This window comes from Malus domestica, chromosome 01 (assembly GCF_042453785.1).
Source record: "Malus domestica chromosome 01, GDT2T_hap1".
Taxonomy (NCBI): Eukaryota; Viridiplantae; Streptophyta; class Magnoliopsida; order Rosales; family Rosaceae; genus Malus; species Malus domestica.
In genome coordinates this window covers 20,254,971-20,273,576 of record NC_091661.1, presented here as the reverse complement: position 1 = coordinate 20,273,576, position 18,606 = coordinate 20,254,971, and the positions used below count along the sequence as shown (strand labels likewise).

At 40.5% G+C, this 18,606-nt stretch overlaps 3 protein-coding genes, 1 non-coding gene and 1 pseudogene across 7 annotated transcripts; 3 read left to right on the top strand and 2 right to left on the bottom strand.

Moving 5' to 3' along the window:
• Positions 1-283: 283 nt before the first annotated feature.
• On the bottom strand, positions 284-2,142 carry LOC103431942 (cyclin-B1-2-like; annotated as a pseudogene).
• Positions 2,143-3,435: 1,293 nt separating this feature from the next.
• LOC103425625 (conserved oligomeric Golgi complex subunit 4-like) lies at positions 3,436-10,774 on the top strand. Its single transcript, XM_070818232.1, has 4 exons — positions 3,436-4,861; positions 7,177-7,214; positions 7,512-9,074; positions 9,981-10,774. The coding sequence occupies exons 1-4, from the start codon at positions 3,478-3,480 to the stop codon at positions 10,608-10,610; spliced, it is 3,615 nt and encodes a 1,204-aa protein (XP_070674333.1). The 5' UTR covers positions 3,436-3,477; the 3' UTR covers positions 10,611-10,774.
• Positions 10,775-11,113: 339 nt separating this feature from the next.
• Positions 11,114-13,616, bottom strand: LOC139194051 (pyruvate dehydrogenase E1 component subunit alpha-3, chloroplastic-like). Its single transcript, XM_070818221.1, has 3 exons — positions 13,045-13,616; positions 11,810-12,590; positions 11,114-11,686 (listed from the first exon to the last, which is right to left on the bottom strand). The coding sequence occupies exons 1-3, from the start codon at positions 13,282-13,284 to the stop codon at positions 11,409-11,411; spliced, it is 1,299 nt and encodes a 432-aa protein (XP_070674322.1). The 5' UTR covers positions 13,285-13,616; the 3' UTR covers positions 11,114-11,408.
• A 1,313-nt stretch (positions 13,617-14,929) lies between these two features.
• TRNAC-GCA (transfer RNA cysteine (anticodon GCA)) lies at positions 14,930-15,001 on the top strand. Its single transcript has one exon. It is a non-coding gene; the product is annotated as a tRNA-Cys (tRNA).
• A 71-nt stretch (positions 15,002-15,072) lies between these two features.
• On the top strand, positions 15,073-17,369 carry LOC103439434 (mediator of RNA polymerase II transcription subunit 4). 4 transcript variants are annotated; one of them, XM_070818219.1, is made up of 3 exons: positions 15,073-15,187; positions 15,568-15,868; positions 16,001-17,369. In XM_070818219.1, exon 3 carries the CDS (start codon positions 16,030-16,032, stop codon positions 17,218-17,220), a length of 1,191 nt encoding a protein of 396 aa, XP_070674320.1. In that variant the 5' UTR covers positions 15,073-15,187; positions 15,568-15,868; positions 16,001-16,029; the 3' UTR covers positions 17,221-17,369. The 4 variants fall into 4 exon arrangements, with proteins under 4 accessions (XP_070674320.1, XP_070674314.1, XP_070674312.1 ...); XM_070818213.1 differs by having other exon boundaries at positions 15,074-15,187; positions 15,760-15,868; XM_070818211.1 differs by having other exon boundaries at positions 15,075-15,187; positions 15,760-15,864.
• The last annotated feature ends 1,237 nt before the right edge of the window (positions 17,370-18,606 follow it).

The following is an 18,606-nucleotide window of genomic DNA, read 5'->3' as shown; positions in this document are numbered from 1 at the left end:
GTGCAGAGTTTAATAATTTATTAACTTTTCGATGAACAAATGAAAAGCCCAAATCCCATCTCTCTCTACTGTACTTAATTGACTTTTACATCAATTGGGTTCGTTTTACTCGCTTTTTTTTTTTTTGAAGTGCCAAAAGAAATTGTTATCGGTTGGAAGAAAGCCAATACCACAATATCAATGTCTGAACCTTTCAACTCACAGCGTGATAGACAATTACCTTTTAAGAATAACATTGACAGTGTTACTAATCCTCTTCTTTAGGGAAGGAAGTCTATGAGGATCACATAAAGCTTGGGGAGACCGGACCCTTTGAAAGCCCAAGGCGAACTGATGAGTAGATTTTATATTATATATTTTACCCTAATCTTAGTATATTTTGGTTAATATATTGGAAGAATTTTGATACTTTGAATTGTATTTTCAATATAGGACTTCCGACTTCCTCTGGAGCAAAACAGGATCAAATGGACGAATTTTGGAGTAATTCCAGTTGGAGGACGTTCGTGAGTCACTTAGCTTGATCGTATCAAAATTTGGGATTTTTCCACCAAGCGGTTATTTTCTGGCGATGAAATAAAGAAGCAATGCACAATGCTGGAAAATGACGTTTTTGGGCTTAAATGACGTTTTTGGAGCCCAAGATGACCTCGGATGGGTTCGTGGCCTTCTGAAAAAGTGTTCAGAATATTCCAAACATTAAATCCAGCTATATTGGGCCAGTTTTGGAGCAGCTTATGGACCAAAACGTGGCTGTTCAGATTTTAGACGAATTTTACTATTTTTATTTAGGGTTTTTATTAATTTTAGTTTGCTAGGGTTTGTGTGGTGGCTTAGCAAATATATTGCTTAGCCGTCTACAGTTTTTAGGTACGCTTTATTTTATGCAATATTGGAGACAGAGAGAAGTGCTAGGGTTTTAAAGATTTTTTACTTGAAGGTGTTTTCAATCATTTTCTTAAGAGATATTTCTATGATTTCAATTATGAATATGCGGAACTAATTTCTTTTGCTAGGGCGAAGCCTTGAGCCTTAGCATGAATATGTGATTTTTATTTAATTGCTTATGATTGATTACATGCGTACTTTGAATTGTTAATCACCAGGATAAAAACTATCTAATTGTCGTAATGCCTGATCACCATTAGGATCTTTAGAGAAGTAATTTGATGCAATTTTGGTAGGAAGGTTCTCTGAAATTGACGCTAGCTTCTTGTGATTAATAATTGTAATTTCTCTTAGGATGAATATCACGTCTTAAGGATTGCATGGTTTTTCAAAGGATTTTCATAAAGCATAATGAGTCTTTCATGTTTAGATTTGATCCGAACGTCCGGACGGGTTGCATGTTAGATATACGTTCTATGTTGGAGGTTCCAAGTAGAATATGAATTAAGAAAATCTAACCTTCAAAGTGGCATGTATAGATTATAAGTAATTGGTGAAAATTCATAGGATTGCTAGGTGATGGTGGAGCCCTAGTGCTTTCTTAATTTGATTCTTCCAAAACTGTTTTCTTTTCCCTCTGTTTTAATATTGCAGTTATCTTATCTTTAATAGTTAAATTCGTTTTCAATTTAAGTAGGTTATAAAATCAATCATCTAAATTTCTACATTACAATAATTAAATAGAATCTGATTAGTTTCGAATTATTTAATAATCCATGTGGAGACGACCTTGCGAGATCCGTTTATACTACAATAACCTTGTGATTCTTGCAAGTAAAATAGGAGATTTAAGCCCGTTCACATGAGTAGTAAAAATCCCTATCACGAACTTCCATTGCATGATGCGTCCACAGGCTGGAAGGTTTTAGATTCCCAGGGGATCATTTAGGTAATCCTCAAAGCCAAATTCATCCAATCTTCCAGTCATAGCTTCCAAACCCATCATTGAAGAAGGAATTAGTATGGAAGGCCTCTGGAATCGAGAAGGGAATCCATCTTCAGTGGAAACGCATTTCCATAAGTGTACCCTAAGATTTTCGTGTTTATCTGCTCTTGGGTTAACTTTGTGGATTCCAAAGCAGATTCGAGAAGGTAAGCGCTAACGAGGTCGCTCTTGACGCTGTGAAGTCTGAACCGAAGGGCGTCGTTTTGGATTCCTCTGATTTGGTGCTCCGTCGTCTTCGATGCCTCCATTTTGCTTTATCTGTTTCTTCATTTCCTCCTTCTTCATGTGTCTTTCATCTCGATTTGAATACCAAACACATTAATTTTTGTCTAGTGGATTAATGAGGTAATGGCATACTTGTAAATAAAATGAAGTTTATTTGTAACAGAATTAGATGACAGAATGGGTTCCGTTAGGGGCAAGGCTAGGAAAAAAAATTATTTCGTTTTGGGCTTTTGATTCAGCCCATGTGTGTTCAATGTTTATGAAGCTTGATATAGATTAGTCTTGTCCTTATGATTAAATATGAAGCCCTTTTGGTTAAAGAAAAGTGTAGGATGGTTTTTGGTTAAATTAAACTTAGTCCAAACCCTTTTCATTAAAACTCCCATAATTTTTTTCTAGTGGATTAATGAGGGAGTGGCATACTTGTAAATAAAATGAAGTTCATTTGTAACAAAATTAGACGACAGAATGGGTTCCGTTAAGGGCAAGGCCTGGAAAAAAAATATTTCTTTTTGGGCTTTTGATTCAACCCATGTGTGTTCAATGTTTGTAAGGCCTGGTATAGATTAATCTTGTTCTTATGATTAAATATGAAACCCTTTTGGTTAAAGAAAAGTGTAGGATGATTTTTGGTTAAATTAAACTTAGTCCAAACATTTTTCATTAAAACTCCCTTAAAAAAACATGTAAATTGAGTAATTTTAAAATCTTTAGAGCATATGAGAAAATTAAAACCTCGTAACTCATTCAAAAACCACCTCAAACCAAAAAAATGTCTCTCCCTCTCTGTTTTTATGTAAGCTTTTGCATCATATTGTTTCTTTTCTTTTTATTGTATGCATGGTATTGCTTGGGATTCTTGTTTTTAATGACTCACAATGTCTTGGATTTTGTCTAAAATTTATGTTTTAGATTACAAATTTGATCTTCTTAGCATTATATATACTAGCATATGAGCACACATAAAAGTGTGTGAATTTTTTTTTTTTTGAAATAGAAGGACAGAGGAAGAGAGTGATAAAAAATGTGGAAGTGAGAAGTTTTTATTTATTTATTAGAGATATGTTAGAATTACATGTAGATGAGGCTTTAAAAAAAAACAACAAAATTGGATTGTGTGAAATTATATTTCTACATAATATTTCTTATTCATGTTCTATTTGAATGAGAGGGTTAAACTGATAATTTCATAAAATTTTGGTTAACAATGAGTGTTTTATTAATTAGTAAAGATAAAAAAAAAAAAAAAAAAACTTCATATATAAAACAAAAAAACAAAACAAAACAATCGCACATATTTGTGTGTGGGCGTAGACCAGTGATAATTACAAACACACGAAACACCTTTGACCAAACGAATGAAACAAGAGGCAAAAATGCATCTACTCTTTCGGCGCTCAGCAAAAACCGCCAGAGCCGCCACTCGCTACCTCGCGCTCCCGCCAAAAACCCCATCCTCTTCCTCCTCCTTCTTCCACTCCTCCCAACCCCGTCACCAAACGCCCGATATCGGCTCTCCTTCCAGAGTCCAAAAGCTCATCGCCTCCCAATCCGACCCTCTCCTCGCCAAAGAAATCTTCGACTACGCCGCCCGCCACCCAAATTTCCGCCACTCCTACGCCTCCTACTTCACTATCATTCTCAAGCTCGGTCGGTCCAAGTACTTCTCCCTCGTCGACGACCTCCTCCTCCGCCTCAAGTCCCAAAACTACACCGTCTCCCCCGCCCTCTTTTCCCACCTGATCAAAATCTACGGCGAAGCCAATCTGCCCCAGAAAGCCCTCCGAGTGTTCTATACCATGATGGAGTTCGATTGCAGGCCTTCCGTCAAACACCTGAACCGCATTCTTCAGATTCTCGTTTCTCACCGGAACTTTCTCCGGCCGGCGTTCGACGTCTTCAAAGACGCTCACCGTCACGGGGTGATGCCCAATACGGAATCCTACAATATACTGATGCGTGCATTTTGTTTGAACGGGGATATCAGCATTGCCTACCAACTGTTCAACAAAATGTTTGAGAGAGACCTTGTGCCGGATGTGCATTCGTATCGGATTCTGATGCAGGGGTTGTGTAGGAAGGGGCAGGTGAATACCGCGGTCGATTTCTTGGAGGATATGCTGAACAAAGGGTTCGTGCCCGATACGCTGAGCTACACCACTTTGTTGAATAGTTTGTGTAGGAAGAAGCAGCTTCGTGAGGCGTATAAGCTACTTTGTAGGATGAAGGTGAAGGGGTGCAATCCTGATATTGTGCATTATAACACTGTTATATTGGGATTATGTCGAGAAGGGCGCCCGGCGGATGCTTGTAAAGTTCTCGAGGATATGGCATCGAATGGGTGCTTGCCAAATTTGGTATCTTATCGGACTTTGGTTAGCGGGTTATGCGATCATGGGATGCTTGATGAGGCTAAGAGTTATATGGAGACAATGGTGTCAAAGGGGTTCTCACCGCATTTCTCGGTCATTCATGCTTTGGTTAAGGGGTTCTGCAATGTGGGTAGGGTTGAGGAAGCTTGTGGAGTTTTGGAGGAGGTGTTAAAGCACGGAGAGGTTCCTCATACGGATACTTGGATTACGGTGGTTCCTGGGATATGCGAAGAGATTGAGCTGGTGAGAATGGAGGAAATGCTGAGAGAGGTAATGAAGGTGGAAATTAGGCCAAACACTAGAATTGTGGAGGCAGCGTTTGGTTTGGAGGATTACTTGATCAAGAAGATACAGGCTAAGCCTAGGAGAGGTTATTAAATTCTTTACGGCATGTGTTCCTGGTTTTTATAACTCCCTGTAGGCTCTGGCATGAGAGATCTGTTAGATTTTGGTCAAGCTACTAGCTCCACTTTCAGTATTTAGCTAAATCCCCAGTCACAAATGTAACGAATGCTCTTCAAAAGGCTTCATCCCGCAAGTAACTGAAATTATTCTTCAGGGATCATGAAAGAACTGGATGTGCTTATGGTTCACGGCAAGGATGATTGCAATGCTACTGAAACAGATCTCTTTCTGGGATTGTGGAGGAGCTGTATGCTTTTGTGTTTGTTTGTAGACAAAGATGAGCCTACTCGCACTGTTTGAGCATTGGCATTGTTGCTGTCGAGTTAGGCTGAAATCCAGACATCCTACCTTGAAGTCAGCCGGCGTTTTACAAAAAGCTTTCTTAGTTCTGATTCTGAGCAAACCATGGAAGTCAAACAAACATTCAAGAAAATCCGGAGGTCAGCTTGTGATGTACATTGTTTTTTTGATATACTTTCATAAGAATATCTTTCTTCGCTATGTCAACTTCATTTTCGTGATATTTACTAGTTAATTGTCCTGCCAGTGTTTAGTGCAGCAAACAGATTGATTTTCTGATAGAAATAACTTATAATTTCTCTGCATGTATATGCAAAAGTTAACAAGTTATCTTATGGTATCATCAATTAATCCCTTAACTTTCTCTTGCTTTCTAAACACACACTTCACAAATCACCGCTGTCCGCCAATGTTTGTATTGCGAAACTATGCAGATTAGGTAAATTTTTGTGATGCAATTTGCAAATGTAAAAGTTTTATAATCCGGCAGTCATTGGGATAGATGACCACTCACCGCTGCGTATCTAATTTAGTCAAGATTGCTGCTTAAGCTATAACCACATCGGTACGGCAAAGCAAATCTATCCCACATCGGTCACAGGCGTTACGTTTAAAGGCTTTATATTCTGCTTGCTTGCAAGTACGCAAGGATGACACGCATAAATCGAGAAATGGTCCAAATTTTTTTGCCTTTTTGGCTCCGGGTTTTCATTTTTGCAATCTAAGACTGAGACTTAAAAAGGACAAGGTAGGGTTGCAAATATCATCTTATAGGGACGTCTTAACGTGCGTACATGGCTTAGTTCTTTAAGTGTAAAGAATAATTACTCTTTATATGACGATATGTTATTATTTTATCGTACAAGTGTCATAAGTAGAATTGCTCATTTTTGTTTTTATTATTGGCTAAAGATTGTCTTTATAATAATCTATCATTTGAAGACCCCTTAATCATCTATATAAATTTTTAAAAAAAAAAAATTGCAGTTCATAGGTTGTTAGTTGTTACCACGTAATTATAATTCAAAAAAATTTACAATATTAAAATCCAGAGAATCATGTATATGTTGATGATTTTTTTTCACTTAATATTAAAATCCAATGATATTTCTTTACTATTAAAAGGTTGAAGGTTCGTGAAATAGATTAAACAAAATCACTATAGCTATATTAATTTTGTCCAATATTCTAGCCGATAAGTTGCTATCCGTGCGAGGTTCGAATCCTTTAAGAGCAAATCCACCCCTAAGGACTTTGTGCCAGCACCCAGCGCATTTATCCACTCAAGTGAACAGTAATAGACCCCAGTGAACAGTAATAGGCCAAAGCATCTCCACCCCTAACAAAAAATAGCCTAGTCCATTTTATTAAAATATTATATTTTTATTATAAAATAATAATTTTATTTTTAATTTCTGAATTTATAAAAAATAAAATAATAATAATAATATCTAAATTTATTAAAAAATTTATGTATTTTTTAAAAGTGAAATTCTTAATTTTTTGGAGGAAAAAACGTGGACCGTTGATCTGTGATCGGATGGTCCAGTTTAAAAGTGAAATTCAAATTTTTTTACCTTTGGAAATCCAACGGTCTAGAATAACTAGCCATTGGAAATCCAACGGCAGAAATTGGGCCACGTCGCCCACCCGGGGGGAGAGGTTAATGCGCTTGCAAGGCTGGGCCCCGCCTCTGATTTTTCTGTCTGCTACTCGCTTGGACGCCCGCGTGTAGAACACGCGCCAGGCTTAACAACACAAACAGCCTGGTCCCAAGGTTTGTCAAAAATGGGCTGGTCTGGAGACCAGCTTGGGCTGGGTGCCAGGCAAACACACGGGTTGGAGTGAATTGGCTGAGTCCCAGCCTGTTTTTTCCACTTGGTGCTGGGCTCTTTTTGCTCCGGTGGACTTGCTCTAATAATAATGATATTAAATTTTACCAAAAAAAAAAATATTAAAAATAAATAAAGACTCATAAAGGGACAATTAAAATGGAGCGAAACCAAAGGGACATATATGTAATTAGGCATTTTGTTTTGTCCCTCCGATATTTTTAAAAGAAAACTAATAAAAATAACTTGAAAATTTTGATTTTTAACGAAAAAAACAAAATAAAAAGTAAAGCAAATAGTATAATGATTGATTTTTTAAGTATAAAATGTGATTTTTCATTACAGTAAATAGTATCGAAAGTTTTTCTTAAAATTTCTATTTTTAATTCTTCCGTTCTTCTCCAACAGTCCAACAGACCATTCTGAGACCCGCGCACACGGATCACACTAAACGTCGTCGTCGCCGAGAGATACCGGATCAAGGCAATGGAGTCGGATCAACCGTCCATAAAATTCGGGACCCATGAGGCCCTCTCGCACGTGCGGGCCCTGACGGACGTCGGCGCCATGACGCGCCTCCTCCACGAGTGCATCGCGTACCAGCGATCCCTAGATCTGGACCTCGACAACCTCCTCTCCCAGCGCTCCGACCTCGACAAGCAGCTCCTCGGCCTCCGCAAGTCCTCCCTGGTTCTCGACATCGTCAAGTCCGACTCCGACCACGTCCTCTCTAACGTCGCCTCCACCTGCGACCTCGCCGACCACGTCAGCGCCAAGGTCCGCGAGCTCGACCTCGCCCAGTCCCGCGTCAAGTCCACGCTCCTCCGCCTCGACGCCATCGTCGAGCGCGGCAACTGCATTGATGGCGTCAAGCAGGCCCTCGACTCCCAGGACTACGAGTCCGCAGCCAATTACGTCCAGCGCTTCCTCCAGATCGACTCCGAGTACCGAGACTCCGGCGCCGACCATCGGGAGCAGCTCATGGAGTCGAAGAGGCAGCTCGAATCCATCGTCAGGAAGAAGCTCTCGGCCGCCGTGGAGCAGAGGGAGCATTCCGATGTGTTGAGATTCATCAGGCTTTACACTCCATTAGGGTTGGAAACGGAGGGGTTGCAGGTTTACGTTGGGTACTTGCGGAAGGTGATTGGGATGCGATCCCGGCTCGAATTCGAGCACTTGGTGGAGCTAATGGAGCAGAACAATCCGACCCAGGCTGTCAATTTTGTCGGGTGTTTGACCAATTTGTTCAAGGACATTGTTTTGGCGGTGGAAGAGAACGATGAGATTTTGAGAGGGCTTTGTGGGGAAGACGGAGTTGTTTACGCCATTTGTGAGCTTCAAGAGGAATGTGATACGAGGGGTAGTTTGATCTTGAAGAAGTACATGGAGTATAGGAGATTGCCGAAGTTGAGCTCCGAGATCAATGCCCAGAACATCAATGTGGGTGGCGTTGGTGTTGGGTCCGAGGGACCCGACCCGAGAGAGGTTGAGCTGTTCTTGGAGGAGATACTGTCTTTGTTGCAATTGGGTGAGGATTACACTGAGTTCATGGTATCTAAGATCAAGGGCTTGACTAATGTCGACACGGATTTAGGTCCACGAGCCACTAGGGCTTTTAGGAGTGGAAGTTTTAGCAAGGTGGTTCAGGACATTACCGGGTTTTATGTTATATTGGAAGGTTTCTTTATGGTGGAGAATGTGAGGAAGGCTATAAGGATTGCTGAGCATGTGCCGGATAGTCTCACGACTTCAATGGTGGATGATGTTTTCTATGTTTTGCAGAGTTGCTTGCGGAGGGCGATATCCACTTTGAATATCAACTCTGTGATTGCTGTGTTGAGTGGTGCGAGTAGCTTGTTGAGCAATGAGTATCACGAGGCTTTGCAACAGAGGATGAGAGAGCCAAATCTTGGCGCAAAGCTGTTCCTAGGTGGTGTTGGTGTGCAAAAGACTGGGACGGAGATTGCCACGGTTTTGAATAATATGGATGTCAGTAGTGAGTACGTCCTCAAACTGAAGCACGAGATTGAGGAGCAATGCTTGGAGGTAATTGAAATGATTTGCTTTACTCGGTGCTGTAGTTTATCAGGATTTGTCACACGAATAATAACTACATTGTTTGGGGGAAGTCTTTGGCTTGCATTTCGCTTTGTATTAGGTTAGAAGCCCCAAATCACTATAATTATGCATATTTAGGCTTAGTCAAACCTGCATTTGATGTGTCCAATTTCCTGCAGTTGGAGTTTCTAATGGCCTTGTTAATGTTTGGGAACATAACAAAACATTACATACTCTAGCACTTCACAGAATTCCCTGCTAATGCAAATGGGAAATGGAGTTTGATGGTACGGTGTTAATCGTGAAAGAATGATGTGTGGCTGCCCACTGATTGTGCATTATTGATCACTGCTGCTATCGTGGGCTTTGGTTGCGTGAAATGTTCATAGTTAAGATTTCTTATTTGTTGTCTAGTGAGTCAATAAGGACAAAATAATACAGGCTTGTGTGCTTTTGTTTTATTCATGGCGTATGATTTGCTCGTGTAGCTGTTGCCTTACCTCCTTAAGCCTTTGGCTGTTTCAGTTTTATGGTTAATTTTCTCCATGTTTTTAACTGAAATTTGTGCGCATAGAGATGAAGAGTCAAGAGAGCATTGTAACTCAGTAAGACAAATTGACATTTCTCAGATCCCGCATTTGCTACTTCTGTAGTAGAACTCTAAGTATTGAAATGTAGATCGTTTTGATATCCGTCATATACACTAGCAAAATCACATTAGTAATCTTTTGGCGTCTTTTATATTCTTCTCTGTTCTAAATTCATGTCCGATGTTATCATCCGTTGAGATCATTTGTTTGGTTAGATTTTGATGTTTGCGCTACATATTATTTCCTTCTTTATCAAAGTGATTCCAATATCAGGTATTAAACAGTATGATATCATGCTTATCAGGTATTTCCTGCACCGGTTGATAGAGAAAAAGTCAAGTCTTGTCTGTCTGAGCTAGGGGATATGAGCAACACGTTCAAGCAAGCTCTGAATGCTGGCTTGGAACAACTTGTGGCAACTGTGACACCCCGTATCCGTCCAGTGCTAGATAATGTGGCAACCATCAGCTACGAGCTGTCTGAGGCTGAATATGCAGATAATGAGGTCAATGACCCTTGGGTCCAAAGGCTTCTTCATGCTGTTGAGACGAATGTAGCATGGCTCCAGCCGCTAATGACTGCCAACAACTACGACTCACTTGTTCATTTTGTAATCGACTTCATTGTGAAGAGGCTTGAAGTGATTATGATGCAGAAGCGATTCAGTCAGCTTGGAGGCCTTCAGCTCGACAGAGATGCTAGGGCATTGGTAAGCCACTTCTCTAGCATGACTCAGAGGACCGTCAGAGACAAATTTGCGCGTCTCACACAAATGGCAACGATCCTCAACTTGGAAAAGGTCTCGGAGATTCTAGATTTCTGGGGCGAGAACTCGGGACCTATGACATGGAGACTGACCCCAGCCGAGGTCAGGCGAGTCCTCGGCCTGAGAGTTGATTTTAAACCCGAAGCAATTTCCGCACTTAAGTTGTAATCCCCATCCGAATCGACACTCACCCTTCGCATTCTTTTGTTTCTTCATAAATATCATATCTTCATTCTTCTTATTGCCAGTTCTTCCAGCTTTTGTACCATTTACCATTACCTTGAACACGTACCTTTTATATTGAAACAACCTCATACGGTGTACAAGAACAATGAGTATGCGTTTTCGCTTCTCTGGCCTAAATTATATTGTCGCCGGCAACCAGCCACCCTGAACCCTGGCCGCCCTTACCGTTCATTCGTTTGGTTTTCAGCGGTACATCAGTCTTAAAAGAGTTTATGACTTCAAATCTCACGAACGACAATTGCTGATTTAAGAAAACAACTCCGTTTACTGAAAAAATAAACCATCCAGTACCATATGGTTTTGATTTCTACATGCAAAGCTCTGTATTTTGGTGTTAACAATGCACGAGCTCCGGCTAACTCGTTAAGACGCGGAATACGTCGAGAGTTAAGACACGAAACGAGTCGGATCCAACCAATGCAAAATTTTGCAAATATGCGTAGATGTAATAAAATTGGAAACAGAGAACCAACATCACTACCGCGTTTTGCTTGCCAATGCAGAAACAGAAACAAACGAAATTTTTCTAAAAGAACATGAACAAAATTGAAAAGATAAACAAACATATGTCCTGCTTTTACAGTAGATAAAAGCTGATACAATCTTCTGACAAGTGACAAGTAGCTGCTAGCAGTAACTAAAAATTTAACGCCACGCAGGCATACCTAGGAACAGAGAGCTAGCACTAGTTGATTGCTAGAGGCTCCAACCAGCGGAGATTTAGACGTGAGCTGTGCCCTGAGTGAACTTAGGATCCTCACATCTGTAGCTGCCATCAGGCCCGATTCCAAAACCCTTGGGATCGGCAAACACATTCTCGAGCAGCTGGCTGCGAGGTGGAAGAGGACTCTCATCTGCAAACTCAACGGCATCCTCAACCACCTCGTCGATCTTCTTATGGATGGCCTTCAAGTCTTGTTCGGTCGCCAAATTGTTATCAAGTATGTATTTCTTGAGGGCTGTGATGGGGTCTCTGGCAGCGTAGTGTGCCTTCTCAGCTGCCAAAACAGAACAGAACATAACGGTTAATGACAATAAACTCGTGGAACAAACAATGATAGTTTGGGATGGATTTTAGCTCCTAAAATGTGCAAGAAGAAAGACATAATTCAAATACTCACCAGGGTCACGAAGCTCATCGGGATCAGCCAATGAGTGTCCTCTGAATCTGTATGTTTCACATTCCACCAAAGTTGGCCCTTCTCCTCTCCTGGCCCTTCCAATCGCCTCCTTTGCCACCTCCCTCACCTTCAACACATCCATCCCATCCACATGAACACCTGGCATACCGAATGCAGGCCCCTTCTTCCAAATTTCGGGATCAGAAGTAGCCCTCAAATGTGACATACCAATAGCCCACAAATTGTTCTCCACAACAAAAATAATTGGCAATTTCCACAATGCTGCCATGTTCAAACACTCAAAGAACTGGCCGTTATTAGCAGTTCCATCTCCGAAAAATGCCAATGTTACATGATCACAGTCTGCCTGTTTCATCACTTCCCTCCTGTACTTAGAGGAGAATGCTGCACCTGTTGCCACTGGTATCCCTTCACCAATAAATGCAAACCCACCGAGCACATTGTACTCTTTCGAAAACATGTGCATAGAACCACCTTGGCCTCGGCAGCAACCAGTAGCCTTTCCAAAGAGCTCACTCATCACCTCACGAGCAGGGACACCCTTACTCAAAGAGTGTACGTGATCACGGTATGTGCTCACCACAGAATCCTCCTTCTTGGTAAGCTTGATAAACCCAGTTGACACAGCTTCTTGGCCATTGTAAAGGTGAACGAAGCCGAACATTTTGCCTCTGTAATACATCTGAGCACACATGTCCTCGAAAGATCTACCCAATACCATGTCTTCATACAGCTCCAAACCTTCCTCTTTCGTAATCAGCTAAATGCACAAATATTAGAAAAACCATAAAGTCTTGAGACAGTATCCATTTCATTAGAAAACGCAAAAAACTCGAAAAACAAAGCTCAGATGCGTACTTCTACATCTTTTTTAAACTTAATTGCACTGATACGATGAAGTTGCATGAACTTTAACATACGAGACAAATCAAATTGAATCAAATGATTCAAATCCACCCAGAAACAAAATTGAAAGTTGGAAGCTTTGGATTTATCTGTTCTGTGTCTTCGATTTTTGGATCAAACAACTTAAATTACAATTGATTTAAGTAAATTTGATCGTAAAACTCAGCCACCCAGTGCTGACAAACCCAACATTAACATAATTGAAAACCCAATTCTCTAATCCTTCCACTGGATTACCATGCATGAGAAAAACAAAACAAACCCAGAAAACCCAATCAAGCAACGAAATTTCAGGACAAAAGCATTACCAGATTGGAAGAAGCCTGGACCTCCTTCTCCTTGACAGCTTCCGAGATGGCAACGACGGCGGATCGGCGGTGGGCAATGGAGTGGGCGAGGGAAGCGGGTCGGAGCTTGCGGGTAGATCCGAGAAAAGAGGATGCCTTGGTGGGGAGCAGCAGGGAGGGCTTGTCATTGGATCTGGGGGTGCTGGCGGTGGTATTGAGCTGGAGAGGCTGGGCCAAGTTGGTGGCAGACGAGAAGGACATCGCTGCCCCCTGCTTTCACTGCTTCCGTCTGTTTGGCAAGTGAGAAAATTTGAGGAGAGAGAAAGGAGGGAGGGGGGAGGATGGAATGATGGGGGATTGAGGGAGAGAATATAAGAGGAGAAGAAGGGGCGGAGAAAACAAAGGGAGGAGGCTTGGAAATAACCGAAATGGGAAAGCTAAGCCAACAACTCAACCAACCACTTGGGAGTTCTTCAATTGCTTGTTTTAATACAAGCTTTCATAATTTTTGGGAGTTTTGAGGTCCTTTTGCCTCGTAATCTCATATAGGACTTCTTGTCCTTCGAGCCTATTTTCTTGTGACAGTTGGCTTCTCTTTCTACACACTCCGTTGATAATTTGTCATTTAATTTTTTTCGACTCAATCAATCTCACGGACAAATATCAAGAGATGTAAAAAGAGTGAATATTAAAATGTGTGTGAAAGGTAAAAAAAGATGACAACATCATCTTTCATTAACCATTATGCCCGTATCATTTTGATCCCATGCACATAGCTAGTTAGTTTGCGCTTGATTAGGTTGGGGGAGGTTTTATGTTCAACTTACATAGATGAACGACATATATTTAGGATTCGTTTGGATATACTTTTAAAATGACTAAAAACGCTTTTAGCGAAAATATTTTTGGGTTCCAAAAGCACTTTAAGTGCTTTCTACAAGAAGTATCAGTTATGTACTTCTTTCAGGAAGTACTTTAAGTGATTTTCCAGGATTTACTAACATTTTTACTAAGGATTGTTTTAAAAAATATTTTTACCAAAAACACTTTCAATCATTTTAAAAATAAAGGGAATGGGATAATCTAAGGGCTTGTCTAACATCTATTTCATACTCATTCATTTACTATGCATGTTAAAGTAAAAGGCAAATCTTCTCTAATGATCAAATTCTTGATATAGAGAGTAAATGCAAAACAAGCAATGTAATAAACCACGTTGTAATCATGTTCGTACTCCTCTTTGTAATTTTTGTAATTACGTTTTTCTGTTAATGATTGTTGCTATTGCTTTTATTCTTATAAATTAAAAAAATTAAAATTAAAAAAAAAAACCGAGTGTTTCTTCACCGCAATATGTGGAATGACCACCATTCGCATCGATTTTTGTCAATTTGTGTGATAGTAAGATAATAAATTTGAGTTTGACTTAATTAATCTCAATAAGTACCGGCTTGTTTGGAAGTATTTTCAGTTATTTTAAAAGTACTTTCAAACAAAATCTAAGAGAATTTTTAACTTTCATCACTATTGACTTTAACAAACAATAAATCATATTTTGTTAGCAATTTTGTTTGTTGAAGAATGCTATGGGGAGACTCTCTTCGTTCATAAGTTATATTGAAACCAAAAATAAAAAATACAAAAGAATATAGTAGAAGACAGCTTTTGTCCGTGTATGTTGCACTATTTTTGTCGTGATCCAAATCTAGTGACCATGTGGACAAGGATGAGTTCCAACGTGTTATTGGATGAGAACTGCAAAACCAAAATCCTTTTTCTAATTTCAAAATTTTAGTCAGTTACAAATTATTTACAACCGAATAGAATGGCGTTTTAGAATTTTAGTCGTTCTGGATAAGACTTTGTTGTTATGGTATATTCAAAACGTGAGGATATAAACAGAAACGGGTCCATAGCTCAGTGGTAGAGCATTTGACTGCAGATCAAGAGGTCACCGGTTCGAACCCGGTTGGGCCCTTTTTTGCACCCTTTTTTTTTTTCTTTCCATTTTTTACGTCAATATAAAGCTGGGCCCTTCAAATCCGCTCCAAGCCCATACTCGGATTCGGCCCACCCACAAAGCCGTATGGGTCCTCTTCTTCCCGTCGTTGCAGCATTCGCTCCACTTCCGATTTCATTCACTCTCTCATTAAACCAGGCTAAGGTCAGCTTCTCTCTCTCTCTCTCTCATTCAGTGGTTCTTCATCGTTAGCTGATTGAGCTGTTTATCTTTCTCCCATTTATTATTGTGTTTGACTTATGATGAAAGTCGTAGGTTGGCTTTGATTTTGTCTGAATTGGGATTTCTATAATTTTGGGTTTTAGGGTTTATCAAGAAAATTTCCCAAATTTATAATTTTATATGATTGTGGCATCCTTTAAGTGTTCCAGTTTTTCTTTGGGGTTAATTTTAGATTAGCAGGTTAAGCAATGCATTCAATTCAATGACAATGAGAATAATTTTGGGTTTTAGGGTTTATCAGATTTTTGTTGTAATTTTCTGCTTCTTCCAAGCCTCATTGTTAATTTTTTTTTTTGGTCCAGAATTGATATTATGCGTACACAATGACAATGAGAACAATATTACCAACCCCAAATTTATTGGAGCAATAATTCTTAAACTGAGCGCTTGAATTGGGAAATATCCCGAAAGATTATTCGGTCGAAGCCTAGAAAGCGTATCTACACCTTATAAATGGTCCATTTTTGAAGAATTTGAACTCTTGGATTTTGCAGCTTATGAAGAGCTGAAAACAAGGGAAAGGGGAAGCTCTGTAGCAATACAACATTGGGGCTCCTTAACGCCTTGGTCGCTAGCTCGCTATTCTTTTTTCTGAATCTGTTAGTAAGAGTCATTTTTTCTTTTATTTAGTTTCAGTTTCTGCTACGAGTTTTTCCTGTTTTGCTTATATGGTATTGCTGTTTTTTTTTATTTTTTATCATCAAGTATTTAATTTCTTCTATTTCTTGTTGGTAGGATATTTGAAGAATCGAGTGAATCACAAAATGCTGCAACCCCAAATTGTTCAATCCCCCGCTAGGCTAGGCCTAACAAACCCCACATCGCCCTCTCTTCAGAACCCTACGCCTCCAAAAGTCCCTTCACAGCAGCAACCCAATCTCTCCCCAACCCTTATCTCTCTCCTTCCACCGCTCCCTCGGGCTCAATCCATTCTTGTCCAAATGGCCTCCCTTGCCTCTAAACTCTTTGAAGTCTCTCCCAATCGGTCACTTTGGCTCAATGCATTTCGGGGGACCTTCCCGACTTTTCTTTCTTCCCAAACTCAGTCACTTCCCTCAACTGCACTTGAATCTTCTCCTTCCTCCACCAAAGAGATCCTCTCCCAGTTCACTGCCCTTCAAACCCAACTCTTTGAGGCTGTAGCTGAACTCCAAGAGATTCTTGATCTTCAGGACGCCAAGCTGAAGATTGCACGCGAAGTGAAGTCCAAGGATGCTGCGCTTCTTTCCTTTTCCAAGAAACTCAGGGATGTTGAGCAGGTTCTTGATAATCTTGTTGATGATTACTCTGATTTTACCCGCCCCAAACGGACAAAACAGGAGGATGGTGCAGATGATGATTCTTCATGCACCACCACTACGGTTTCATCTCAGTTGAATTTGTCAGATATACTGTCGTATGCCCACCGGATAAGCTACACAACCTTTGCACCACCAGAATTTGGGGCGGGACAAGCTCCTCTTCGTGGGGCACTCCCACCTGCTCCACAGGACGAGCAAATGCGCGCTTCTCAGCTGTATGCTTTTGCAAACCTTGATGTGGGCCTACCTAAAACAGTTGAGGGGAAGGAGGAAACGATGCAGGCAATATTGGAGCCCCCGCCTCACGAACAAACAGAATCTAATCAACTTCCCAACCTGGGTGCACTCCAAGGTTTGCTTCCTCCCAACATCACAGTCCCGTCAGGTTGGAAACCGGGGATGCCTGTGGAATTACCAACCGAATTTCCTGTGCCCCCACCTGGATGGAAGCCAGGGGACCCAGTGCCGCTTCCCCCATTTGAATCTCTTCCAGTTCCTAGGGCCGAGGAGCAACAAATACGACCTAATGCTCATCCAGGAGTACATAAACCACCAGCGACAATACAGGTTCAGCATGTTGAGCTGGATATTCTGGATCCAGACGATGATAGCGATTATAGTACTGAAGATGGAAGCTCAGACGATGATGAGTGACAGCGAGCTACTACTGCGACGCTAGAGTTTTACGTGAATCCTTTTCTGTCTTCTTGAATTTGCATTTACACTGCCTTTCATTTCGTGAGTCAGGAAGTTGTGAACTTTGTTTGGATTTAATTTTCAACAAAGTTGATTTGTAAACTTTATTTTGCGTTTGTAAGTTAAAACTCAGCTAGCACGGTAAAAAAAAGATACCAGTTATTTTACAGCCTCCGCAGATTTCCAACTCTACTATTGTTGTTAGTTGTTTACATGGCAATAATGTCATCGCTTGCCGGTCTTCTCCTTGCCTGCAAAGTATATCGACACGTTAGAACTAGACACCTTCACAGATTTGAGAACTTTTACAAAAGCGCGCTAAAGATATACCTACCATTACTAAAATCATGTTTGATTTTAAGGGGAACCAGCGAGATGACCCCCTTACTTTAAGATCCCTGAGTTGCTTGGTTTTACTTTGTTTCTCAAAAGATCAGTGCTGCTTTCTGCCGGTTAAAGAACAGTTCCTTTCTGAACCTTTTCATGATACACAGCCAGAGGTGCGAGCCTTAGTTGAGGCATGTTGTCAATCTCTACCAATCCTCGGTCTCTTTGCAAATTGGTCAAGATATCAAACTGCAGCATCCCAGTTCAGTTTTTCATTAGTTTCCAATTTACGAATGATTTTCATAATGATTAAACAAAATAAGAATGACAACAATAATAAGACATTGCCATACTCGTGATATTTGCTGAAAACTGTAGGTATTCTCTGAAGCACTGCTTGCTTGTGGGTGGGCGGTTGTTCCATATGTAAACAAATAATTCACTCGACACAATTTCATCCTCGTTCATTTTTCGAAGAGGGTTTTATTAGTTTGAGTTCGACCCATTCTAGGCTACGCGCCTATTAATTACAACATTTCTTTTGGGAAAGGAATACCCTTTGATTCTAATATGAATAAATCGTAACTTGAGGATTTTGGTGTTTGTTTGATTTTGTGACTGCACCTAGGTCGAATCCTAGATTGCCTATGTACCCTCTTGAGGGATCAAGTCACTTGTAGTCAATGTATTTGGTTCTTGTTTGGATTCAATGCCTTGTGCAGTTTTAGCTCATGCGGGCGAGGAGCATAATGTGGCTTCGTGCTATTTAAGTCTTGTTATGGCTTCGTGCCCTTTTGACACTTGATACGACTTCATGCTATTGAAATTTGTTGTGGCTTCATGCCATTTTGATACTTGATACGGTTTTGTGCCTTTGAGATTTGTTGCGGCTTCATGCCCTTTGAAACTTTTCTTTGGCTTCATGCCATTTTGGTATTTGGTAGCAGGAGTGAATTTAGTTTATATAAACCAGGGATTCGTTTCGATTTCACGGTTGCGTCTAAAATTTGATATTAG

Coding starts and splice junctions, on each gene's coding strand:
- LOC103425625 (XM_070818232.1), top strand. CDS start 3,478: ATGAAACAAGAGGCAAAAATGCATCTACTCTTTCGGCGCTCAGCAAAA. Junction 4,862..7,176: donor ACAGGCTAAGCCTAGGAGAG/GTTATTAAATTC, acceptor AGACTCATAAAG/GGACAATTAAAATGGAGCGA. Junction 7,215..7,511: donor GAAACCAAAGGGACATATAT/GTAATTAGGCAT, acceptor TACCGGATCAAG/GCAATGGAGTCGGATCAACC.
- LOC139194051 (XM_070818221.1), bottom strand. CDS start 13,284: ATGTCCTTCTCGTCTGCCACCAACTTGGCCCAGCCTCTCCAGCTCAAT. Junction 12,591..13,044: donor TCCAGGCTTCTTCCAATCTG/GTAATGCTTTTG, acceptor TTGTGCATTTAG/CTGATTACGAAAGAGGAAGG. Junction 11,687..11,809: donor CGATGAGCTTCGTGACCCTG/GTGAGTATTTGA, acceptor CTGTTTTGGCAG/CTGAGAAGGCACACTACGCT.
- LOC103439434 (XM_070818219.1), top strand. CDS start 16,030: ATGCTGCAACCCCAAATTGTTCAATCCCCCGCTAGGCTAGGCCTAACA.